The sequence below is a fragment of the Ursus americanus genome, chromosome X (assembly GCF_024610735.1).
Source record: "Ursus americanus isolate L20-20 chromosome X, mUrsAme1.1.p, whole genome shotgun sequence".
NCBI classification, from domain to species: domain Eukaryota; kingdom Metazoa; phylum Chordata; class Mammalia; order Carnivora; family Ursidae; genus Ursus; species Ursus americanus.
This window is the reverse complement of record NC_142164.1, coordinates 17,376,786-17,403,819: the sequence shown is the minus strand read 5'-3', so window position 1 is coordinate 17,403,819 and position 27,034 is coordinate 17,376,786. Positions and strand designations below refer to the sequence as shown.

The 27,034-nt window shown below is 47.5% G+C and overlaps 1 protein-coding gene across 1 annotated transcript in view; it reads right to left on the bottom strand.

The window, feature by feature from the left end:
- The window catches only part of GPC4 (glypican 4), a 101,933-nt gene extending 83,456 nt beyond the window's left edge, over positions 1–18,477 (bottom strand). Inside the window, exon 1 of the mRNA XM_087859721.1 lies at positions 17,777–18,477. Within this exon, the coding sequence (XP_087715847.1) occupies positions 17,777–17,936 (160 nt within the window). The 5' untranslated portion in view covers positions 17,937–18,477. The remainder of the gene's footprint in view (positions 1–17,776) is intronic.
- Between the last annotated feature and the right edge of the window lie 8,557 nt (positions 18,478–27,034).

The following is a 27,034-nucleotide window of genomic DNA, read 5'->3' as shown; positions in this document are numbered from 1 at the left end:
ACTGCAGGCCTTATTGGCAAACTCTTCTTTCAAGGCCCCATTGAGGGAAAAGAGCATAATAATCACCCGCCATTTGTCAGACAGCCCCAAAAGCAGCAGCTACCCTTGCTCCTCTCCCCCTGCCCCCCCCCCCCGCCCCACATGCCCCTCCTCCACCACCCCGCCCTTTAAAAGCACCTCTTTCACCAGCCACCTGTCAAAATAAAGCAAGCCACAGATCTTTCAAAAACTGACACTGGAAAGAAGCCGTTGGACGATTTCTTTCCAGGACCTGTTGAAAGATAAAAGACGAAGCAGACAATTGAAAAGGCGAGACTGTACCCTCCCGGATCACAAAGCTGCAAGCAGACAAACCGTGGAAGCCAATGACACAGGAAACGCCCTGTGACCAGAGGCAGACATTAGGCATAGCAAAGTCATTTTCCATAAAGAATAAGAAGCTGAATTAAGCCATTTCACAACTAATAGTCATAAAATCTTTTCATTGTAAAAAAGTGGGAGAGGAGGGAGAATGGAGGGTTATTACGAGCTCCTCCTTTTAGAAACAATGACACTGCTTTCTAGGAAGTTCTGTTTAGATGACAAATGTTTTAGGAAGGGTTTTGTTTGGGTTTTTTTCCCCTTTGTTTTGTTTTGCTTTTTAAGATGAGACACACAGACATGTGAGAAATTCTGCTCCAATCAAAGGGCAGAAGAACCACGGAATAAAGGCCCTGTCCTTCAAGCAACTAATTTGTACTCACCTTTGGGGTGAATCCCTTCCTGACAGCCAACATTTTAGCTGTTTCTGGGAATATCGCTGAACGAAGTTTTTAGGAACCAAAGTAGGTACAGGTTCCTGGCAAGAGCTCAGAGAGGGTGCATCTGGGACATGCTAGGGAAAAAGTGAACTCTTAGAGCTGACCAACAACCCGAGTTAAACCTCAGATTTCCTCCCCTTTCCCTCCCCCTGCAGATCTGGAACACAGCGGCCTGGCGTGTGCTGTGCTTCAGCTGGGCTTTCGGCAAGAGGGGAAGGTGCATGCTTTCACCTCTTCTGAAAGTTAAAACAAAACAAAACACAAGAAACTCATCATAAAATTGAACTTAAGGAAGTTATGCAACAGAAGCCAAACACGTAGGAATGAAGACCCTCACTGCTGCGTTCAATATAAAACCAAACACACACAAACGTGCGCACCTACGAACCACCAGAAATAATCTCAGTGTCCATATGGGGAGCCCAAAATAGATGATGGCACATTTACTCTGGGGAATATTATGCGGCCATTTGAACTGTAACTGTACAGAACTGTACGTAACCGTTGAGGCATTTTTCATGTTATGTTAAAAAGAATAGATCCACCAAGTAGTATGTACTACATTTTAAACCAAGTGCACACGGATACACGTGTGAAGGGAACAGACCGTGATATGCAAAGGATCTAGAAGTTACTCCTTGTTATTGTTGTCATACCATCTTCTCAATTGGAAAAAATTTAACCTACCATAAACCATAATCTCTGGAGGCCAAATGACACTACGACAACTCAGTGCCAGGTTCAAAGTCCCGAGAGCAGAGTTAGGGCAAGGAGATGAGAAATGGCTGAAGGAGCAGAGGAAGTACTGTCCACATCCCCCGGACGGTTTGAATTCCTAGATCTCAGGTGGCTTCAGCCCGCGGGCTCACCTTCCTCCCGGTGTGCGACTCTGGCTTTCCGGTCACTCCAGGCGGCTGTCTTTGCGGTTAGCACGGTGTTGTTGGCTACTGAGCAGGAGAGCTTGGACTCAGAGACCAAGAGATATGAATTCATACACAAAAAGAAAGCAGTTACCGACAAAGATAAGAAGAGTTTGATTCTTTAGACTGAAGACAATACCGTGGACCCGAAAGCCTGCCCGGACTTCTCAAGCACTGTTTCTTTGGGTTTTTATGGCACATCAGTACAAGTAATGAAATCACTGAGGACACTGATGATTACACTGTTTACTGTTGGGCTTAAGAATCTACGTAACAAATACTTTCTAGGTTTAGCAAAAAGAAGGAAATGTGTCGCCTAAGGAGCTGTTGAGGTTTCTTTTGATCAGGTAAACAGAAAAGGCAGAGCGAACTTAGTGTTCTGTTTTACCTCGGCTAACTGCAAAGCCTACTGGCCACGCGTGGACGGCTCATTCACTGTAATGATAGCCTTGCTTTTCAAGTTCTTTATTCCATCTTCCTTCCATGTGTCTTTTTCTCTTCTGTTTATATAAAACAGGTTCATCTACATAATGCATTCAAAAAAGGTCCATAGTGAGTGCTCGGTAAATGCTGTCTACAATGACTAAGATAATAATTAGCAACACTTATCACCATGATTGTAGGAATCTTGTTGACTGTGGACTAAATAATTTTAAGGAGGTAGGGTTTATATTACAATTAAAAATTTAAAAGCCTTGGAAGAAAATGACATGACTTCGTAAAGTGTCAGGCCCTGCCAGATTTTGAAAAATTAAAGACATATGGTTGAAGGGTGGGTCACTAGTTCCTTTTAAAACTGCACCCTTGATGTTTAAGGACCAACAGATTTCCATTAGTAAAGCAATTAGAAGGCTGATGAAATCATGCCAGTCTCTTCTTGGTTGTTTCTGTTAAATGGGGAAAAAATGATCAATATTGACTGATGAAACAAAACAAATATGAGGAGAGAAAGAGAAGAGGGAGGAGAAAGGCCTGGTCAGGGTTACAGTGAATTGTTTAAAAAGGAATACGAGCACCAAGTCAAATGCTTCAGTGGACAGAATTCAGCACAACTAAAAAACACACTTCTGTTATGCGGCACCTGAAGAAATTTCCAACATTTCACATTTATCTGAAGTAAAATGCCTTGCTATTCCTCCTTATTTAAATTGATCAAAATTTCCCTTCATTTCAAAGAATAATAATCACAATTGAAAGACCTGAAGTACATTTGAAAGGTCCCTGGAAACTGTTTGCGGTTGGAGGTTACACTTTTCTTCCACAAGAGCACTATTAAATACACAACATTAGACAAATTTAAGGTTTGACATAACTCTCTGATCACACATCAAGTAACTGTTGCAAATGGCAAAAAATGCCTTTACGACCCGTTTTTGTTAGGAAAAATACTTAATACTTGAGGCAATTTCTATTTGGCGAAATGTGGGTTCTAAATCTACATTTCTTAAATGTCACCCCAGGAAACCACAAAGCATTGGCATAACCCTCAAGCATACAGTACAGATTCAAAGACATTTCTGAAATTAATAACTGCCAAATGCAATCATTTCCCCTTATTCTTAGTGATCAGCTTGCATTCCTCTCACATTAAAAACACATCTCAATTTGGGGGGCTGTTTTCCCTCTCTGCAAAATACGAGACTATAACAGCTGCTGGAATGTCAAGAAGGAAAACAAATACTCTGTCCTAACAGCAGAAGTGCCCCTAGTCTTTTGTGTTAATATGGTCAGTTATAGAAATGTCTTCTATAGGGGCGCCTGGGTGGCTCAGTGGGTTAAGGATCTGCCTTCAGCTCAGGTCGTGATCTCAGGGTCCTGGGATCGAGCCCCACACTGGGCTCCCTGCTCAGCAGGGAGTCTGCTTCTCTCTCTTCCTGTCCCCCACCAACTTGTGCGCCTGCATGCACGTGCGCTCTCTCTCTGAAATAAAATCTTAAAAAAAAGAAATGCCTTCTATAAATTTGACTAATTTAAGGGAATATGAGCTGAATTATACAATATTTTACAGTATCTCTACAATTACACAATATCTCTACAAAGAAATGCACACTTGTCACTTTCAAACACTAAGTGACCCCTCCCCTGGAAGTATCGACAACCAAAGCAACTTAGAAGACCTACTTTAATAAGCAGAGATATACTGATAACACAATGATTTCAATTAAAACAGTTGTTCCTAAAGTGTTCGGACATACTCTTCCCCCCCTCCCCGCGTTAAATAACTCCTAATACTGTATTTAGGCCATTCACGTGCTTTTAGTAAACCCTTTTTATTACAGGCCCAGCCGAGATAAACAAGCCACAAGTCATAATCATTATATTTAAATTCATATTCAAAATAGGGCAACTTTATTTTTTTTTACATCTTTTTTTAAAGTAAGCTCTATGCCCAACATGGGGCTCAAACTCACAACTTGGACATCAAGAGTCACATGCTCTACTGACTGAGCCAGCCAGATGCTCCTACCCTCATTTTAAAAAATTATTTTCTCTGGGATGCCTGGGTGGCTCAGTCACTTAAGCATCTGCCTTCGGCTCAGGTCATGATCCCAGGGTCCTGGGCTTGAACCCCATGTTGGGCTCCTTGCTCCTGCTTCTCTCTCTGCCTGTGCTCCCCTGCTTGTGCTCTCTGTCAAATGAATAAATAAAATAAATAAAATAAATAAATAAAATAAAATCTTTAAAAAAACTTTTTTAAAACTTTTCTCTCTTTGCTGTTCAGCTTCTGTGCTTTCCATTAATTAATTAATTTTAAAAATAAAAACTTTCAGGGGCACCTGGCTGACTCAATTGGTAGAGCATGCCAATTCTCGATCACAGGATCTAAGTTCAAGCCCCACGTCGGGTATACAGCCTACTTGAAAAAAAATCTTAAATAAAGTAAAATAGGGCAACTTTAATCTCCATGTCCAAATAAGACTTGGCCCTTGCGTATAAACATATGCCCCCAATTTACTACAGTGCAGTCAGTTCTCTGTGTCACTGCCATGCAGACTGCCCTTCAAAACTAGACGGATCTGAATTAGAAGATGGCTAGAAACACTGGCTTGTCACCAGGAAACACTGAAAATACTGGGATTTCATGATGCCTCACGGCCCTCTGGGTAAACCTGCCAGGTCAAGCCCATATACAATCCAAGCCTCAGTTCCTCATTAGGGCTTTAAGGTTCTGAACAAACTAACAAAAATAGGGTCCCATTTACAGTATTAATCTAAAATTCTGAAAAATATCACAGGGCAACTGGCTGGCTCATGTGGATTTTTTTTTTTTTTTTTTGACCATGAGGCTCTTGATCTCAGGGTTTTGAGTTTGAGCCCCATGTTGGGCAGAGAGATTACGTATAAAATACACTTATAAAATATCAATCATATTTCGATTTTAAAAACAAGTCATCTGAGGGGCACCTGTGTGGCTCAGTTGGTTAAGTGTTGACTCTTGATCTCAGCTCAGGTCTTGATCTCAGGGTTGTGAGTTCAAGCCCCGAGTTGGGCTCCATGCTAGGCATGGAGACTACTTAAAAAAAAAAAAAAATACGTAATTTGAAAACCCATCTTTCTTAAAATGGAGAAAGCCCTGTTCTCAGAGCTGAGGTGAATGGCGGGGATGCTCCTTCCCAAATTTACTGCTGGGACTATATTTGCTTAGAATCTTATCTCCCCAAGCCAGCGCCTTGCCTTCCTCCCCTCTGGGCAACCTCTGCATATTGGTCACCATTACTACAGGCTTGGGGAGGGCTGGAAGTTTGCTATCAATTGACAGGTGCATCTGGTCCATATTTTGCTGAACCAGAGTTCTGTAACAATCACTGCTGCACCAGAGGGCTTCATTTTGAGCCACTCATCATTCAAAAAACACCGATTATTTCTGTGGTCTCTATGGGCATAAAAGTGGACGCCACACTTTCCCAGGATCCTCGAGGCTTTAGTACTCCCAGTACTGGGGCGGTTCTCTGCAGACCACTCCGAGTACAGAAAAAAAGGACACAGGAGTTCACTTTGCATTTTGCAGTGCCCATGGAATCCCAATCCTTGAAATGATGGCTGCGGTCTAGTGCCAGAGAAGAGTGCCCCATGTAAGGCTCACTAACTTAGCCCATCTCCTCTGCACTGCTGCACCAAGTACTCCAGAATTCACCTCAGAGCCCAATGACAGAAACAAGACCCTGGCCATTTGCCTATCTAGTGGGGGTCCTCATCATGGTGTCTAAAAGCACTACTCCTGGGAGATGAGAAGAGCCCTACGGGGAGAAATGCTCAAGAAAACTGTGTTTCACCCTCATCACCATTCCCACGACCAAGGGCTTCTCCTTGGAAATAGTTATCCAACTGCAAAGAATAAAGCAGAGGAGAGGGACGAAGTGTGTTGGGCGAGTTCAACTTTACAGAGAGGTCAGGAAGGGCTTCTCGGTTGAGGAAATAAAATAGGTAAGCAAAGCCCCAAAAGATTTGAGTGAGCCCTGCTGCTATCTGGGAGCAGTGTTCTAGGCACCGAGGATAAGGGCAAAGGAAAAGAGAGACCAGCATAGGGGTGGGGGGGTTGGGGGGAATGACAGAAAAGAAGACAATGTGGGCTGGCATGGGAGGGGCCCATGAGCAGACCGCATAAGGCCTCGGAAGTTTTGGCTTTCCCTCCGGATGGCAAGGGGAGCCCCTGGAGCGTTCTGAGGAGAGAAATGACATGGTCTGAGTCAGGGTCAACAGAAAAGGATGGCACTGGCTGTGTGCTGAGACAGACTGGGCAGGGGAAGAGGGGATGGGAAAGGAGGCCAGAACAGTAGCCGCGCTGGTGGTAAGAGGAGGACAGGTTCTGGATACATCTTGAAAGCAGCGTCCAAAGGTAGAGCTTATGGAAGGGCGACTCTACAGAAGCCGCTTCCCAGCCCCGTCTCCTGACTCTTTGTTCAGATCACAAGAAAACGGACACAGTCCCTTATTTTGGAAGACTGTGACTTCCTTGTTTGCCCTCTAACTGGACAGATACAAGGCCATCTTCTAAGATTGCCACACTGCTTAGTGATCAATCAGCAGAGCCTTCTTCCCAGAGTGTCTAGGCCCATCGGACCTGAAGGGGCAGGAAAGAGAAAAAGTTAGTTCCAAACTGGGGGAAAACGAGGCAAAACAGTAACCAAAGCAGCCAACCGGGGGCCTTTGGTTCAAATTCAGTCTAAAGGGAGCCTCCTGCACTGCTCCCCTTATAAAAAAAAAATCTCCCCATCAACACAAAACACTATTCCTCCTCAGAGCCTCCAACGCCCTAGCCAGGGAGTGATTCCGAAGCACAGTTTCTCAAAGTACACCACTGAAAAGTTGTCTTGTTTTGCAATTTAGGATCTTAGCATGGGGAAATATTCTATAATTAAGGCAATTTTAACAATAGCAGATAATAATTTGACTATAAATTGTAAGGAATGTAATGACTGCTTATTCTGGCACCAAAGAAGCAGGACTTTCTGTGAAGTGACTGCCAAGAAAAATGATACTCCCACTCAGACTGGACCATTGCAAGTAGCAACTGTTAACCACATGCTTTACACTGCAGTCTGCAAGGACACGGCGCTTTGTTTTCGTCTCTAACCAAACACCAGGCTGAAAAGGCAAATGGAGACAAACTCTGTGGTAGGATAGAAACAATCACTGAAGGGGGGAAAAAAACAAAAAAGTCCTGTGGCTTAAGGCTTGCTGGGATGCCCATGTCAAGGCTTTGGAAGATGAAGGAAAGTTCTGTAGTCCAAAAGGCACCACTTTCCAGTCCTTTCCTTGGAGCCCAGAAGCCCTGCACAGAAGAAAGAAGCCAGGCTTAAAGAGGCTTGTGAAAGCCAACGGACAGGGCAGCTGGGAGAAGAAAGGACTAGAATGAAAAGGAGGGCTGGGATGAAGCGAGGCCAGGTGACCTTGAGGTAGACTAGACGAAGACACCAAGCCTGCCCAGGGCCTGCCCCCAGCCTCCTGAGGCAGCAGTGGGAAGTGAGCACCAGTAGAAAGCTGGAAGCAAGGACAGGAGCAAAAGCAGCCTCGCTTTTCTAAGCGCACCTCGGCAGGTGCAGCGGAGATCCCCCTGACTTCTGGAACAGACGACGTAAGAAGCAACCGTTGGTCCACCAGGATTAAAACAAACCACATGAGGGGCGCCTGGGTGGCACAGCGGTTAAGCGTCTGCCTTCGGCTCAGGGTGTGATCCCGGCGATCTGGGATCGAGCCCCACATCAGTCTCCTCCGCTGGGAGCCTGCTTCTTCCTCTCCCACTCCCCCTGCTTGTGTTCCCTCTCTCGCTGGCTGTCTCTATCTCTGTCAAATAAATAAATAAAATCTTAAAAAAAAAAGAATGCTTTAAAATAAATAAATAAAAATAAAAAAATAAAAATAAAAAAAAAATAAAACAAACCACATGAGGTACTCTGCTCCCGCCCCCGAGCAAGAAGGAACGCTCTGCTCTAAGTGTAAAAAGAGGATTCTGCCTTTCGCCCTTTCTTATTTAGGGGTCTAGGACTGAATGCAGAAATTTGAAAATAAATAGCTTCACATGAGTTCACTGAAAAGAGACAAAAAGAAATATTCGAAATATACAAAAGTCGAAAAGCACGCTCGAACTTATCTTCAAACCACAAACGTGGCTCAAACACTTGCAGTATGACAGAAACTGGAGATACATGGCCTCAGATCGGGCATGACGAGGCAAAGAAGGGCTTTTTTCTTAAGGTTCAAATAAGGCACATAGTCAAAGACAAGGACCACGCAATGTGTGTTCTCCTATCCTTAACTTCAAATGCTTCTTTAATTACCATTACCCATTTACTCAGTTTGGTAAATGTTTAAAAGGGAAATCAATATTCAAATATTTAAACCTGTCCCCTCTAACCACAAACCAGCTCTTGCCTCTTGCGACTTCATGTCAGAATGCCCGTGTCCCAGGCAGAGCGTGGCAGCCAGTAACATCATTAAGAAACCAAAAGGAACTTGGATGTTCTAGAGGACTTAGAAGAGAACGTGTGGAGGAACGAGATCACCAACCAAAAGCTCTGAAGTGAATAAGCCACTGAATTAATAATATACAGCCTTTAACTTCTTTAAGAAAAGGACAAAGTGACACATAGACTTGACTCCTTATCGATCCAGCACTGGAAAACTAGGTGCCCTGCAGGGGTGAATGTGTACGTGAACTGAACGTTCCTCTTTCAAGAGCAAGTTTGGATTTCAAAAAGGTCTACTCTTTCTAAAGTCTACTCTATTTAACGATACTACACACCATTATTTAATACTGCCCTGAAAAATCCTCGTGCCCTCAGGGGTTAGGGAGCGGCCTCTGAGCATTGCCCATCCTAGAAGTGCTCAAGGAACGGAAAGGAACTGCCAAGATCAGCAAGTCCTGGGTCTTCCGCTCAGCTTCTGGCCACCCCCACCAAGTTTCACTCTCAACTTCTCCCAGATGTCAAGTCTTGCCTGCCTCTAAAACCATCCCCCCCGTGACCCCTCCACTCCCCCACCAGCACTACTGGCTACCTCTCATCGGCCAGGGACTGGGCAGCCAGATAACCGTTCTATCTTCTCTTCATCCACGCGATTGGAACGCAAGCACCTCAAAAGCCTGACTCATTTTAAACCTCTGAATCCCAAGCACCTAGCATTTTGCTGTCTTGATAGAAGAGCTATTCACTCATTGATTGCTGATGATAAACTCCCAAAGGCCTTGTCTCCGAGTAGAATGCACGGACTTTATGACAGCTGTTTCCATCATGTAGCTTTTCTGCTTACTTCCACATTCCCAGCTGTGTTCTGGATGGCTGTGCCGGCCAGAAGCCTAGGGATTTACTGTACTTCTATTTCTTGATAAGATACTTGAAGAGAATAAACACATGGCAAAGAGGACATTAAAGTAAGGGATAAAGAGATCTTTTTTATTTTCCCAATAAAGAGAAAGGGAAGAAATATCACCTAGCACACTGACGCTTTATAAACGACAAGCAAGACTGGATTCCTTTCTAATGCTCTCCAAAGTACTCTCAATGGCCTAGGCTTACTTCTCTACCCACAGCGAAGCATCACAGGCTGTGCCACTTGCATCTTGATGAAAAAAATATTTTTTTCCAAGTTCAGCAGACCTTCCTCTTAATTCCAAGTTAACCAAAATTAAAATGAGCATGCACTGCATCTAAATTAAAGCTCCCTTCTGAGCCAATACTTCATGATGAATTTCACTGGAAAATTTAGAACCGTAGAATCTCAGAAATGGAAGGGACTCAGATGTAATCTAGGGCAGTTGTTCTCAACCATGGCTGCTCACTGGGACCCCTGGGGAGCTTTTAAAAATGATCGTGACCTAGCCCCACTGCCAGAAAGGGCGGTTTAATTGGTCTGGGGTGGTGCCCAGCCATTAGATTTTAAAAGCTCTCCAGGTGACCCTAAGGTGTGGCCAGGGTCGACAATCCCTGATCTAATACCGCATTCTCACACCCCTGCTCCCATTTTTCAGACAAATGAGAAAGAACCTGAGCAAAGGTATCAGACAACAAATCTGTCAGGGTTAAGCTAGGACTGTCCCTTCCAGAAAACCACGTCCTCTCAATGTAAAAACTACTCCATCAAGGACAATGGGGTTTCTCCCATTTTCTTCTTTCCACAGTAAACCAACATCCCCCACCTATTCCAAAGGAAATGCATTTTCTGAATATTCTTTGCCTTGGAATCCCATTGCATAATTCGTGAAAGCCTAAACTATCTCTGCCTGTTTCCCTGCATCCACTTCTTTTCTCTCCAAGAACTCGGAGAGGTTGGGGCTCCTGGGTAGCTCACTCGTTAAGCATCTGCCTTCGGCTCAGGTCGTGATCCCAGGAGTCCTGGGATCGAGCCAGGCATCAGGCTCCCTGCTCAGCAGGAAGCCTGCTTCTCCCTCTCCCACTCCCCCTGCTTGTGTGCTGTCTCTGTCAAATAAATAAAATCTTAAAAAAAAACACAAAAAACAAAAAGGACTCGGAGAGGTTAATCAGGCATGGTTTCCCCTTAAAGAAGACATCCTGCTTTTCCTCTGATAGGCTGGACTCACTTAGCCCACCCTCTTCCCCATTATCCTCACACGGGCCTTCTTTCAAATCCCTTGCAAGGTGCACCTCCAATTCCTTCGGCTCGCTCACTTTCTAGTCTGTACCTGCCCTGCCGTACCCCATGGCCTTCCCCCTCTCCTCCTGGCCGAAGCTCTTTCCATTTTGTGAAAGATTCCTTTTCCCCTGAAGTAGCCTCTTTACTCTGCCAGTTAGTCATGCCGGCTTCTTTTTTTCTTCCCCCAAGCAGCTGGTCTTTTTGATGTCTGGCACACATTTATCTGGGCTTCCAATAAGATGTTTTTACATAGTTTCCAGGCTTCCTGGAGGTTATTGACTTTTTTTTTTTTTTTTGGTAACTCTTCCATTCAATTTTTTTCCTAATTTCTAACATTTGTTAGAGTTTCTTTTTCAAAAGTTGAATACCTGGCTGATGGATCGCTTTGATTTTTCTCTCCCACCAGATTGCTGAATTAAATGCATCAGAACTTAAATATAACATTTCAAATTACCTCCAGGATGGAATCGCTTCATGAATTTTCTGCACTTTCATGTTCTCTGTAGTAAGCAACAGATGCTTAGCCAAGTGGAATTGAAAATGCTCATTCTTACCTGTGCACGCTTTCATGGGTCTGCTTATATAAAATATTCTGATATCCTTAAGCCTGTGTTCTGCTTGGTAAAGACAATAAACTTCAGATTTTATTTTGTAAAAGTTAACCAATGCGCCCTGAACAGCTCTCCATGCCAAATCTGATGTGCTAAATTACTCTTCTAAATTTGCTCCCAATTGCCTAACACGGAAGTCTCAGTTATCTATTCCTTAAAGAAGTAGACCTCAGAGCAAGAAGAAAAACAATTCTGAATCTTGCTGAAAAATTCCTATAGTTATTAATGAAGTGGTTATTAATGAAGTGGTTAAGACGAGTCCTCCACCCCCCCCCAAAAAAGAATAAAAACATTTATTATATGCTATACCAACTAATCACGGAGATTTACTCTAAATTTATTTCACTTCGGAATGTTTAGCTCCAAAAGATTCCCAGAGGAGCAAGAGACCATGGGATGACAATCTATCATTAAGGCAGCGTAAACCCCATTATGGCACTGGGATCCTGGCAGAGAATTGTCTATGTCATCCCCCACCTCCCACCAGGCGCGCATTTCCCAAATATTGCCTTGAGCTCTTGCACTTCATCCTCAAAACACCAGGGGCTGCCAGCTCTGGCCTCGAGTTGCTTACAGTTGAGAAGGCACATAGGTGCCTGCACGCACAATTAACTACAACACGAGACAGTTCCGTGCAAAGACCATCGATCTGATTCAAGCAAAGAATGAGGAGGAGGAGGGCACGTTAACTCTGGGGAGTTCAGAGGTAACTTAATGAAAGTATCATTTGTGATACTTGGAGCCACTGAAGCTCAAAGCAAAGGAAAGGCTCCATTCAAAGCACTGCAATGAGGCAATGAAGCTGGGGCCACCCAGCACGGACGGAGAGGGTAACAAGCCGAGAGGAAGGCAGACCAGTTAAGAACTACATACTTCTGGGGCGCCTGGGTGGCACAGCGGTTAAACGTCTGCCTTCAGCTCAGGGCGTGATGCCGGCGTTATGGGATCAAGCCCCACATCAGGCTCCTCCGCTATGAGCCTGCTTCTTCCTCTCCCACTCCCCCTGCTTGTGTTCCCTCTCTCGCTGGCTGTCTCTATCTCTGTCGAATAAATAAATAAAATCTTTAAAAAAAAAAAAAAGAACTGCATACTTCTGTCGAGTCACTGTATTGTACACCTGAAACAGAACACTGTATGTTCACGCTGCTGGAATTAAAATAAAAAATTTTTAAAGAGAACTGCGTACTTCAAACAGCCTTCTGATAGCTCTCACTGCCTTCCTTCCCCCACCTCACCGACCCTTAACTCACAGGGGTACCAGTTCTCTTCCTAAAACAGTATGACTAATGTTACACTCCCCTCCTCAGAAACCATCACCGGCCCCCCATGGCCCAGGAAATACAATTTATATTCCTTCTACTGTTAACACTAGGTTGTCTGTGGCTGAGTATGAACACTTTGCCTGCAAAGGACAGGACTGGCTCCTCTCCATCATAGCATCAGAACGGGGCTGGGATGGTCTTTTGCTGGTCAATGATCCTCCTGTAGCTTCTATTTCTAAAGCCAGCCCTCCATGGGTGTTGGGGAGGCACTCTGTGACCTGTACAACAATGCACAGACTGTTATTCTGGGTCAAGGAAGACCTGGGTTCGGGTCCCACCTCTACCATTCACTAGCTCTGAGCCTGTGAATCTATTTCCAAATCCCTTTGAATCTGTTTCCTTGTCTCATAAAATGAGGAAAATGATGAAGATAGCAATACTTTTAACTTCATATGGTTGTTGTGGATTTTAACCGAGGAAATATGTAAAGCCCTTAGCTTAGGACCAGGTCCAGAGAAAGCAACCAATAGCTACAAGCTCTTTTCCTGAGGCCAAATAGCATTTTTTGTGAACATATGCGGGAACAATCTCAGTGCTAAAACAGTTAATGTTACTGGGGAGCCAGAGACTCCCTTCCAACTGATTTAGATTAACGCTGATGTTGTTTCCCTTGTAGAGACAACAAGAAACTTCCTTTTCATTCCTCAGTCTAGTCTCCAGCTAATCCTGAAATTGCATGCAACCCAATGTGAGTCAAATAAAAAAGGAAAATAGTAATTATGCTGAATCAAACATTTTATATTTGTATGTTCTAACTACAGATTGAGCTGCATAAGCCAGAACTTTTATTAAGTTCTTTTTTGAGCATGTCCAGGAAGTAGTTCCAATACTACTTGGGACAATCTCTCTACTGACAGGCCCTGCGGCTCAATTAGACCCTCTTTCTTAAATAAAACCCAGGGAGCCGAACTGAGAATTCCAACAGAATAGAAGATCACAAGTTCTCTGCAAAATCCAACCCACCTACTTAAAGTGGGAAAGAGGAAATGCAAATCTTGAGGACATATGCTGTGTCTTACATACAATAATCAACTCAGTATCAGAAAGGATACCTACCTCTCCAACACACACATACACTTTTTGCCACGTAATCCTAACATAGCTTGTCATTCCCAGAATCCTTTGAGGCATACATATGTGTATATGTGTGTCTGCAAGTACATTGCTCATGAACATGAATGGGAACAAGAAAGAAGGAAAAAAAACCTCCAAAATCACAACTATGACACAAAGTTGTCCTTGGTATCCTTCAATGTCCCTATGAAAGAGACCTATGGCAGGCTTAAGAACATCCCTAACCAGGGGAGCCAGGGTGGCTCTTGGCTCAGGTCATGATCCCAGGGTCCTGGGATTGAACCGCGCTTCGGGCTCCCTGCACAGCAGGAAGCCTGCTTCTCCCTCTACCACTCCCCTGCTTGTGTTCTCTCACTGTCTGCCAAATAAGTAAATAAAATCTTTAAAAAAAAAATCCCTAACCAACTGCCTCACACTTAAAGACAATTTCAGCAAAAATTAGATTAGTAATAAAATCCCAATGGTTGAGGCTCCTGGCTGGCTCAGTCAGTAGAGAACATAACTGCTGATCTCACAGTCATGAGTTCGAGCCCCATGTTGGATGCAGAGATTACTTAAATAAAAACTTTTTAAAAAATTAAAAAAATTAAATGCCAATTGTTGCATCTCTCTAACCCTGTCTTTATGGAAGGGAGGCACAATGAAAATGGTTAGATTTTTAAATTTCCTATTATCATCAGTATTACTATTTTTCACTAGTGAACTAGCATTCCCGAGTTGAAAATCTGGTCCTAAATCCCTTCTCCTTTGGAACTCTGTGGGCGGGAGCTCCTTACTCTTCATCTGTGCCACTCGGATGGTACTTCTCCCACTCCCCGTCGCATTCCAATTCTGTGTACGCATGGCTTGTCTCCCTACTACCTGGAAGCCCCCCCCCTCGCACTTCTGCTGCCTCCATGATGCCCAGCACAGAATACTGCTCATAGTAGGTGCTCCAAAAAGATATGCCCATTGAAAGCTTAACAAAAACCTATCCTTTGTGTTAAAGATCCCTTTTGATCTACCCATTATTTGGTAAGTTCGGGGGGGGGGGGTGTCAAGCAGATAGGCTATGCGGGACCTCGCCTGGGTCCTGAAGCCCCGTCAGCATGATGTACTCCCTTACACCCTCGAGGGCACATCAAATTATCTTAATTATGATCTAAAAAGACCGGCCTCCTTAAGAACACAGTATTCTTAAAGCCTGTTCAGAGATCTAGAAGGCAAGTACAAGGCCATCGGGAATAAAACCTTAAACTTGGGCTGAGCCTGGCACTAGGGACCCAGGCGTTGTGACCCTTTGCCTGGAAAACAATCCTGGACTTTTTGCATATATGTTAAAAAAAATAGATCATCTCCCACCACGAGCACCACCACACACACACACCCCTGGCCACGGAAAGTGCTTGGCAGTTCAGACAGGGGCTGTATATAAGTCACTATATGGACTACGTTCCCCAAAATGACCAAAATTATCCAAGTGTAGCCCAGGGAAGACAAGGCTAATGTATGCATCTGGCCAGGCCAGGGTGATGGTAAAGATTACCCCGTTTCTATACTGGCCGTCTAAAGGTATTTACTTGGGTCTGTCTGTGTTGTGACAGTGTCCTAGGCTCAAATGAATGCCTCTAACACTCCACATTTTTGAGCCATTCAGTCATGCATTTTTGTTATTGTTGAAAGTGGTGCGAAATTGCACGGCATGAGCTAAAGTCCTTGGTGGTCTTCCAAGGATTCCAGCTAAAAAGGCACTTCCTTTGTTCCTCAGGAGAATGCAGTCCAGTAGGTCATTCAAAAGGGGAAATAAAAGCAGCAGCCCTGGGAGGGAGATGAAGGACAAGACAAAAAGAATAAAATGTTTTGGGTGTGAGCACATTAGCTTCCATTTCCTGCTGCTGGTCACTAATAACTCTCCTATCTTTGGGGGCAAAATATCCAGTTAGATATATATGCAACAATATCGCTCAGGTGTTTGCTGGCGACCAGGGCAATCAAAGGGAACACCTAGCACGGTCCCTGAGCACCCTTCAAACTTCCTTTTTTCCTGAGATGCTGGCTGCGGAAGATGTCCTGCCATGAGGAGCCTGCACAGAGCCAAGTTGGAGAAAGTGGGGAGGGCGATTTCACAACCCACTCCCTGAATGCCTCCAATCCCTCTCAAAGGCACATATTGTTTGCAGGAGCGGAAGATGAAAACTTGTCACATTCCCATTAAGGGCATCGCTGCATCTAACCCTTCAAAATGTGGGAATGACAACTGTAACCTTCACGCCAATCATCTCTGCTGGGCCCAAGCCCAAACCGTGCAGGGCACAAAGACCCCAGGTCTGACCTGTGGAGCCCCCAAGCTTCAGTGGCTGCTGGTTCACTTCACTTTTTCTGGCGGGGCGGGAGGGAGAGGGGAAAGAAAGAGGGCTTTTCAGGGCTCCGCAACCAATAAAACCGTGCCGCTGTGAGGACATACTTGAGTTCCCAAAAAGACAGGCAGCTCAAGGGCAAACAGTCTCTAATCAGTGGTGTGCGGGTTATTTGATAACGGCCAAGGTGCAGCGGGGCTCCTAGGCTGCTCCTGCAATTTCTTGAGTTCTATTTCTAGGCGGATGCCGAATACACTGGGAAAGTGCCCAGCGACTTCCCTCAATTACCTTTGTAATTTATATGTAATTGATGACTGCACTTAATCTCCAAGGTTATTAATAGCCCTTCCAAAAAATGACCCCCACGTCTTCCTAAGCCTCTGGAAGCGCCTGGTTAAAATTACAGTATTTCCTTTGCTGGCTGCCGGCCCCCTGCCCGCCCCACCCGGGTGACCAGCACCGAGAGGCAAAGGCGCGCTCTCCCCACTTCCATGAAAGGTTCGGAATGGAGGCTTGGCCCCCGGGGGCTCGAAACGCGCTCTCTCGCTCTCTCTCCTCCGTTAGGTTACGCTGGCCAGCAGCCAATTAGATTCTTGGTTCTTTCTGAACCCTCAGGGCGAACGGGCTACCTGCGCCGCCGCCGGCCCCAGCGCGGCCCGCGGGGCTGCGCGCAACAGTTGCCCTCCGCGAATGAGAGCGCGACCCGGAGTGGACCGGCAGCCGCCGGCCTCGCGAGGGGGGGCGAAGGGCGCCCGCCGAAAAGCAGCCTCCCCAGCGCTCCAAGAAGGGCTTTCACCAACACCCCACGCACCCCCCAACGCCGAAATCCGGTGAACTTTTTCACAGGCTAAGGCTTCTCCATTTGCATAACCATCTCCAAACTGCGATTCAGGTTTCCTGTAGTCAGTCCTTTCAAAGGTTTGTAATTGAATGTGCAATTAACCCTGAAAATGAGGTGAGAAAAAAAAGAAAGGGGGGGGGGGTGGAAGTACCCTTCCCGTCCAGCACCTTCCGGAAAGCAGGAGAGTTCCCAAAAGTCAGGGATTGGAGGAGTGGAGAGTCGTTTGCTTTTTAAAGGCGACTTCTAAAGCCGCTGGAGCTACTAAAACTCCTAATCCGCGTCAGCGGTGGAAGAGAGGCGGGGAGAGCGTGTTTTAAAGAACATCAATGAAACCTCCATTCGACTTCCACGTTTGGCGTCCCCGGGAAGCTGGCAAGCTGTAGGTTGTTCTCCCCCCAACACACACACACACCACCGGCGACCCTCACGCCCTCCCAGCCTCTCGTCACCCACACAACAAAGCGGGGAGCCCAATAAGTTCAACCCGGAACAGGCAAGGGAGCCGGTGACACGCACTTTGCGGGCCAGAGTCCTCGGGACTCCCCGGGGCCGGGAAGACACGGCGGGGCGGGAGCAGACTCGGGGTGGCACCCGGCCTGTCGGCGGCGCCCCTCCACTCGCAGTCCCGGGGGGCCGCGCTGCGCCGGGGCTCGCTCTCGCGCTCTCTCCCGCCTGCCCATGACTCCCCCCCCCTCGGTCTACCTGCGGCCGCGCGGGGGGCTCTGCGGCCCCTTCCCCGGGGCGCCTGCCTCCGCGCACGCCTCCCGAGGGTCCCCACTTACCGTTGATCTCGTGCGTGGGGGCATCGTTCTTGTTGAAGCCTTTGGACACGTAGAGCCGTCGCACTTCCGAGCAACTTTTCGACTTGGGTTCGGCAGCCAGCAGCGCGGCGCAGAGTACGGCCAGGGTGCAGAGAAGCGCGGGCAAGCCGAACCGGGCCATGGTGCGGGCCGGGGCCGACGCGCTCCCACCTCTGGGACCGGGGGAGAGTGGCGGGAGCGGGCCGAGGAGTGCGGGGCCGGGGGCTCCCGAGCGGAGCGAGAGGGCGAAGGAGTTGGGGTAGGAGTTGGGGGAGCAGCGGGAGGAGGAGACGCGGGGAGAAAAGTGGAGCTGGGCCTCGCGCGTCAGGCAACGGTCCCCGGTGCCAGGCGCCCGGCCGGGGGAGGAGGAGGAGAAGGAGGAGGGCGTGGAGGTGGTGCGCGGCCCACGGGAACGGAGGCGCGGGCCGGTGGGCTCCGGGCTCCGCGGGGCGGCGGACGGGGCGCGCCGGCCGGCAGCAGGACAGGGGCGCGGGGAAGGAGAAGGTGGCAGGCGCCGCCGGGGCCGCGGAGGGCGTGGGCGGCGGCGGGCGCTCGCTGCGCGCTGCTCAGGCTGCCCGGCGCCGGTCCGCTCTCCTGGCTCAGCTCGGCTCACTCTGCCCTCGGCCGCGCGGCTGTGCCCTCCTCAGCTCCGCCGCTGATTGACTGGTCGGCGTGCGCGGCGACGCTCGGCAAACTTGGCCCAGCGGGCGGCACTCAAGGGGAGGGGGCGGGCGGCGGGGGGGCCGGAGACGGGCGGGAGCACGCAGGGCCGGGACGGGAGAAAACCTGGAAGCGGGCTAGGATCCGGAGCGGCCAAATCCACTTCCTAGGGGGCCGCACCGGGCGCGCGGCGCTCCCTCGCGCGACACGCCCCGCAGGGCTCCTCCCTCCTCCCTTCTTCCCCTCCTCTCCTCCTCCCCTCCTCCCCTCCTCCCCTCCTCTCCTCCCCCGGGAGGCGGGAGATGCCCGCCTCCCCCTACCCAAAGAGGGAGGGCTAACTTCTCCAGGGTACAGGGACCAAGTCCTGGGGGACCGCGCGCCTGGGCACTTGTCCCGAAGCCCACGCCCGAGTCACAGGCCTTCTGCGCGCGGCCACCTGACTCGCTGACCGTGGGCCAAAGCCGGGCGGAGCCCTCCCGCCTCGATACCTGCCCTCCCAGCCGCCCCGCAGCCCCGAGGTCTCCCCTAACCGCCCTGCTCCTGGGCCAGGAGGGGAAGGCTCTGGCAAGACTCGCATTGTTCCGCTGCAGACACCAGGGGACCTCGGAGCCCCAGCTGGCCCTAGACCCTCACCTGGCCCTCTCAGACCGGCTTCCCATCCAGCGGTGCTCCATGAGCACCGACTTGTTCGGAACCCCGGCAGGCATTCTCCTCCCCCGCCTCCCCCAGCCACGCCTGGTTCTGCTACAAGTCTAACCAAACCCCGAAGTGGGAGAGCCCTCCCCCCCCCCCCCCGCAACCAAGCGCGAGGCGATGCGACAGTCAGGGATGACCCCGGAGACTTTGGAAACCTGGCCCAAATCCTTCTAGTGCATGTAGGGAAACTGAGGCCCAGAGAAGAGGAGTGACTTGCTAATAGTGTGCAGCTGGGGCATGGTTCCAGAACCCTGGGCTACACTCCCAGGTCACCTGGAGTAAAGGTAGCCCAAGACCCCCAATCCCCTTCTGCCCTCAAGCTTCTTGAGAGAGACTCACACCTCTCTGGGACCCAGTCTCCACTTAGCCACCAGAAAACTGGAAATGGACGAGTCTTCCCACCTTCCCAGCTTTGTCAGATTCCATTAATGAGTGTTTTTGAAGCTCCCAGGGCTCCTTTAATGAAGGGAACTGTGCAGATTGGGAACTTGTCATTACCCTTGTTATTGTTACAATCTGCTTTAAGAGGTTAGGGTGAGAAGTGCCTCAGACACCTCGGGAGTGTGCTGGGAACTGGGCAGATAAAAGGGGCTGGAACTTATTATTTGGCTAGACTCTCAATTCCCATAAAATTACATAGGGTGAAGATATGAACCATCATTACAATTATCACCCTCATAGGGTTTGTTGAGACTTCGTCCACTGCTCTTTGTAAACCATGTTGACGTATTGGCTCGGTAGAGTTGTAGAAACTTAGGTCAGCTGTTGTTTTGAATGCCCACTGTAAACTCTTGTACATTTTTATTAACTCTTGGAGATCATCAAGGTAAACAGATTGTGACCTCTTAGTGGAACTTACAATTTCTGTGGGTTGGGCAGAGCATTTACCCCTGCAACTAACAGAGGACTTTTTCTAAACATGCAAACTCCCCTCCAAGAGACTTTCAAATAGTCCACCTTTTTCTCAAACCAATATCATTTAAATTATTGCTAGGGCTTAGCCCAGCACTTTTAACTTTCATTGATTGATGCATTTACTTAAAGATGTTCTTTACCAAAGATGATATAATCTGAGATGCAACGAACAGTAATCACAAAATGAAATCCAGTGACCATAAGTGAAAAAAAGGTCCTCCCAAACCATGGAGTCCAAACTCATTCCTTGCCCCCCGATTTACTCCTGCATTTTCCTGTTCATGTATTATTAACCAAAACTTGAGCCTTTTCCACCAGAAACAGTAACTTCTGGCTACAAACGGATCTGGACAAGTCTGAACTTTACCACACAAGACAGGAACCCCAAGCCCTGCTCAGAGGCGGCTCCCACTTCAAAGCCTCCTTTCATTTAAATACAAACAGGGTGAACAACTGGCAATCTACGAAACAAATACCATCCAGCTTCCCTTTTCAGATGGCCCCCAGCTCCTCCTTTCCTCCCCTCACCCCCACTCCAGCTCTTCTCTTACAAAGAGGCTCCTCAGTGGAGCTGCGCCTATTCTGTAAGTTCTCTGAATGCCCAAAAAATGGATTGGGCGCTGCACGTAGAATGTAAGAATCAACAACTTCTCAAGGTGATTAACCCTCATATAGCACTTTGGGGGGAGCTTTTACCTTGTGGTAAAGTACGCAAACATAAAATTTACCATTTTCACCATTTTAAAGTATACGATTCAGTGGCATTTAGTACACTTGCAAAGGTGTGCCACCATCACCACTATCTAGCTCCGGAATGTTTTCATCATCCCAAAAGGAAACCCCGTACCCATTAAGGGAAATCTATTCCGTTCTCCCCCACCTCCCCTCAGCACCCCCCAAACCACTAATTCCCTTTATGTATCTATAGATTTGCGTATTCTGGACATTTGGTATAAATGGAATCTTGCCATATGTGACCTATGTCTGGCTTCTTTCATTTAGCATCAGGTCTTCAGGATTCAACCACGTAGGAGCAGGTGTTAGCACTTCTTTCCTTTCTGTGGCTAAATAGTATTCCATTTCATAGATCCGCTACATTGGGTCATACAGTACTTTACCATTTACAAAGTGCCTTCAGGTGCACTCCTCCACTCTTAGAAAATTTTCGTGTTTTTTTTTTTTTAATAGATAAGCAGGGATGCCTGGGTGGCTCAGTCGGTTAAGCGTCTGTTCTCCCTTTGGCTCTGGTCATGATCCCAGGGTCCTGGGAATTGCGCCCCTCCGGCGGGCTCCCTACTCAGTGGGGAGTCTGCTTCTCCCTCTCCTTCTGCCCTTGCCCCTGCTTGTGCTCTCTCTCACTCTCAAATAAATAAAATCTTTTTAAAAAAATACAAAAAATAGATGAGCAAACTGGGTCTCAGCAAGGTTACATGGCTTTTCACAGCCACGGAAATCTTGAGTAGCTGAACCAAGACTGAAAATTATAAGGCCTCTGACCAAATCCCATGTGATTTTTTGGTTAGAAAACACAGTCCTCTGGGTGTCATTTAGGGTCAGCTATGAATGTGCAGCTGTCCAGATCCTACAGAAGCATCCCGATTTCTAACGACTGAATGTTCACTGAGCACCTACTACGCGCCAGATGCTGTTCATCCGTAGAGGGAGGGAAGACATACACGCCAAAAGGAGTTTACAGCGGAATGTACTGGGTAAGGCCCATATGCAAAGGCTTGCTTAGATAGAATAAACCTACAGCGTACCTGCTACTGCCAGGAGAGGCATTTCTCCCGATGAGGCCCCGGGCTACCTTTGCAGGTGGGCAGAGAGAACAAGGTAGGCGCTCACCGCTGTCCGCCAAGCCAAGAACTAGTTGAGTCAAGTCCACTCTCTGAGCTCTGGAGGCACTTCTCCTGGTCTACTGGGGAGCTGGCTTGGTTGCCGAATACGGGGATGGCGAGTAGAATGTGACTTCCTCTCCTAGGATAGGTGCTGTCCTACAGCCCTCTAGCCTCTCGCTTTACCCAACCCACCTTTACCCCAGCCATCAGAGTGAGCCTCTGACGACACCACCTGAACAGCGTCCCTCCCCTGCTTAACCCTGCCCTTCCCCCCATGGTACCCCATCGCTTTCCAGATCAATTCTCAAGTAGTTCAACAGATCTGGATCTTGGCTCTGGGGCCATTATCTACATTACCAGCTTTTTTTTTTCCTGGCCCTTTCTAACCTTGTACATCTGGTGCTCAGCCCCACAAGAGCACGTCCTCATTCTCCATCATGCCAGGGACATTCTTGCACCCATACCCCACCCCTGCTAGGAATACCTTTTCGTTCCCCTCTACTCCTTGGACAACTTCCTACTCATCCAGTGAAACTCAGCTGAGACATCACTTCCTCCGGGAAACCCTCCTGGATTCCTCCCCAAGCAGAACTACTGGCTCCTTCTTCAAGGCCTCCAAAGCACTGTCCCCACTGGCATGACCACGCAGTGGTCATGAAGATTCCTCCACCCCCAGCCTCCAAGAGCTCTCTCAGTTTTTATTTTTATTTGAATGCCTATTGCAGGGGTGCCTGGGTGGCTCAGACGTTAAGCGTCTGCGTTAGGCTCAGGGCGTGATCCCGGCGTTCTGGGATCGAGCCCCACATCGGGCTCCTCTGCTGGGAGCCTGCTTCTTCCTCTACCACTCCCCCTGCTTGTGTTCCCTCTCTCGTTGGCTGTCTCTCTCTCTCTGTGTCAAATAAATAAATAAAATCTTAAAAAAAAATGAATGCCTATTGCCTGCAAGAGTACGGGTTTGCCTGTTGGGCCAGTTTCCCACAGGAATAAAAGACCTAGAATTATATTTGAAATCTCCTGATTTTTAAATGTTAGTGACTGCTTAAGAAGTCATAAAAGTTTACCAAACGCAGCCTACCTTCAGCCTAGATTTCACCAAGTAACATTCTCTCTCCCCGCCATGACTCTCCTTTGCAAGCAACCAAGTAATACCTGCTGACCACTTGCTACGTACAAAGGTTGGTTCTGAGAATGCTCTAGAAACTTGGAAGACCAGAGGCATTTGAAGAGCTGTCTGCTTGGGGAGGTGGGATCCGTATCCATATCCTCATCCTCGTGAGGGTAACACAAGGCAATGCCTGTCCCCCAGGACGGTCATCCCAACTTGCTCTTTCCTATGGTTGCCCGCCTCCTCTTGGTCCCTTTGGAAATTTACAGAAGTACCCGTAACTGAAGTATCAGCCACTTTGAAAGAGTTGATGTGTGTAGTCTGTTCCTGTCTCCTAATTTCATACTTCCCTTCAGTATTGTTTCTCTAATACTTGAAGTTTGCCTTACCTTTCCTTCTCCCTCACAGAGCTCATCTGTGTTTACAACTTGAACCACCAGTGACAGGTACCTAGCCGTACTTGCTGTTTGTGCCCACGTTCCCCACTATACTCCCTTTTTCTTTGGTAATCACCTGGCTGGCTGGTGTCTTCCTTTCTACTCCATGGCCATCAACGCTTGTCCAGGTTCTGTTACCTCTTGTCTGCACCGTAGAGCCAACCTCCTCACAGGTCTTCTGGCCTCCGACCTCTGTCTCTCCATCCATCCTCTCAGGGGACTGTCACGAAATCAGTCTGATGGCATCATTTGCAAGCTTCCCACTCCTTGCCTGAAAAGTCTTCCGCGGGAAGCCCATCTCGCAATAATAACTGATATTTGTCTAGTATTGCAGTTTCGAATTGCTTCCACATGTATTATCTGTGAAATATGTATTATTTTCCATAATTTATGGGTGAGGAGACCGGTTCAGAGCCTTAAATTGAGGCCCTCTGAGTGCAAGTTCAATTACAGTCACTTCTCACTGTGCCCCAAGCCCAAAACATACCCAGGAAAACTTCGAAGACAGTGCAAGGCTAGTGGGTAAGAGAATGGAGAAGGTAGGACTTCCTTTGGACCCTGAAGGACAGGGAGGAATTGCCAGGCAGAGGAGTGAGGATGTAGGGGGCCAGTGGAGGCCAGTGAAGACCCGATTTTGGCTGAGTCCACGTTCAGCGGGGAGGCTCTCATGACAGAAGGTGCCAGACAACGGGGACACTTTACACCGGGTTGACAGTGCTATCTTGGTCCCATCAGCACTGACGATGTATAAGCAGAGACTGAAAAGACAGAAGCAGTGCCTTAGAAAGAATGATCTGGGGAGGCGAGGAGGCATAGAGTAGACTGAAGAGGCCGCGGCCGTCTCCTCCACCAAGTGGAGAGGGCCCAGCATTTCTTCATCCAGGGATTCCGTATGAAGAGCAGAAACAAATGCATAAAAGGCACAAAGGGAAAGGCAGTAAAAGAGGCCAGGTGGTGGGGCCAGGCCACCAGAGAGCCGAGCCCAGGCTCTGCCATTTACTGGCTGCATGTCCTTAGGTAAGTAACTTACCCTCCCTGAGCCTCATTTTTTTCCTCAGGTGTCACACCTACCCCTCAAGATTACAAGAGCAATCATATGAAAAGCATTCCTCTTGGCCCCAAGCGCTTTTTGTGCCCTCAGCACAAGGCATGGAGTAGAAAATACAGGGACATAATCAGAAAGCACTTAGCACCCTGCCTGGTACAAAGCTCTCATTTGCTCTCCATCCACTCATTCCTTCACTCAACAAGTATTTATTGGCATCAGCACTCTTTAAGGCGTTAGGAGCATGGTTATGAATAAAACAGTATCCCTTCTCTCATGAGGCCTAAAAGTTGGGGCTCAATAGAGTAAATATTAGCTAATACTCTCGTTATGGTTATTATACATTCCATCCACTTCACAGTTTGCTCAGACCCAGCCCTGCCAGCATTGAAATGGTATTTAGTATGATAGCATATTGGCTAATACTTTTTTTGGATTTATTTATTTATTTGAGAGAGCGAGAGAACGCACGCACACCCACTCGAGCACACAGAGGCAGAGGGAGAAGCAGGCTCCCCCCTGGGCAGGGAGCCGGACCTGGGGCTCAATCCCAGGACCCTGGGATCATGATCTGAGCTGAAGGCAGACGCTTCACCGACTGAGCCACCCAGGTACCTCTGGTCTAATAATTTTGAAGATTTATTTATTGGGGGGGAGGGGCAGAGGGAAGAAGAGGGAGAGAGAAACTTAAGCAGACTCCCCACTGAGCGTGGAGCCTAATTCGGGGCTTAATCTCACAGCCTTAAGATACAACCAGAGCTTAAACCAAGAGTCAGACGCTTAACGGACTACGCCACCCAGGCGCCCCTCGGTCTAATACTTCCGTGTTGGAACACATGAATTATATCTGTATTGGTCCATAGTTCGCATTGAATTATACAGCTTGTTGAACACAAAGGGATTGGAGTTATTTTTATCCACTAGGGTTCTCTCACTATAGGAAAGGTGTTTCTTATGCCCATTTTCCCAGTGAGATAACTGAGGCCCAAAGAGTAGAATGGACATTCTCATGTCACTGGTACTGATATGTTCTCATACTTTACTACTGGGGCAAAGGTTTCATGAAGTATGTAGCTTCTATAAAAATGACAACTCACATCTCATGTTCATAGGAGAACAAAGACCAAAATCTGTATGGAAAGCCGGTTAGTCTTCTCTTCCCGTAAGCTGTTATCTGTAGTCTGATTTATAAAGAGCATTTCTAATTACTGAGAAAAGAACCCACTTTTCAGTGGGTGCACTTCCCTGTGATGGCAAAACAGTTGCCATAGATATTCATTACTGTAGCTCGTGGCCTATGATTTGACCTACGGTTTTAGATGTAAAACATGCATTTCAGTATAATTGGGAGAGTTCCTTCTCTAATTTGCCCACTGGACATAAATGGAGCATTCATGGAAAGAAAATTGTTTCTTCATATCCTTTTGATTCAATAAAACCACTGATACTTTGTGTTTGCCACTTAGATTGCACAGGTACGTCTGGAACATTCATTTTTCCAAATTGTGTGTATTGCTCTTCCACATCTCATACAGCCGATGAGAGAATTGCATGAGCAAAAGGACGGGACAGTCAGGCAGCCCAGCATTGTCCAAGCAGAGGCTACTCGAATGTGAGATCTGAAAGGGACCTTGACATTTGTCCAGTCGATCCACCTCAAACTTGACCTTTCCTTTTGCATTTGAAATTTCAAGCCCGTGAAAGACCGTCAGGGGCAAAACACAGGTTCTGACTAGAACGGTGGCAGTAGTAAAATGGTGTTTTCCAACCTTGCTCCTTCTATTCAGGATTTCAGAGGGAACAAGGGTTTCTAGGTTTCAGGCACGTTGTGCCTCAAGATTGCAAAGGACGCGTGGTTACATGCGGTAGTGTATGCTGCACTTTACATTCATTCTCTACCTTGTTTGGAAAAACAGACAAGCTATCTGGTGGCACCCCCCGCCCCGGCGCAGGGCTCCAAGAATCTGAAGGGTGCCCTCCCCAACTCTGGCCCTGAACATCATGAAACCTTGTCTCCCCTGCCGCCCCACCCCCTTGCCCCACCTTGAGGATCAGGAAACCCAGCCACAAAACCAAGGCCCAGTTAGAAAGGGACAGAATGTTTTAAGCGACATGAGAAAGTCCTTAATGAAATGCCAATTGAGCCCCACAGGTAGTGAGACTTGCACTTTAAACCTGAAAAGTCAGATGGAATTCCTTTTCTTTTTTCTCCTCCTCTTCTTTTTCTTCTTCTTCTTCCATTGCACCATCATCCCTGCCTTTATGTGAAGAGACAATGTGCATTTTTAAGAAGACTCAGCAGGGAGTAGGCATTTTTATTCCAAAGAGATACCACAGATAAAAAGAGCTGAAGAGAGTCAGGGTCAGACATAGTTTGACATTTGTCATTTTCTAACCACTGATGGGTGATGTCTACAGAACTGTTGCTATAACAATAATGAATTCAAATGAGCAAGGAAACTAGAAACCTGCACAGACATTCTGAGCATGTAGCTGAATCCAGGCTGCACACACAGCACGGGAAGGGGGGGGGGCCTTTCCTAT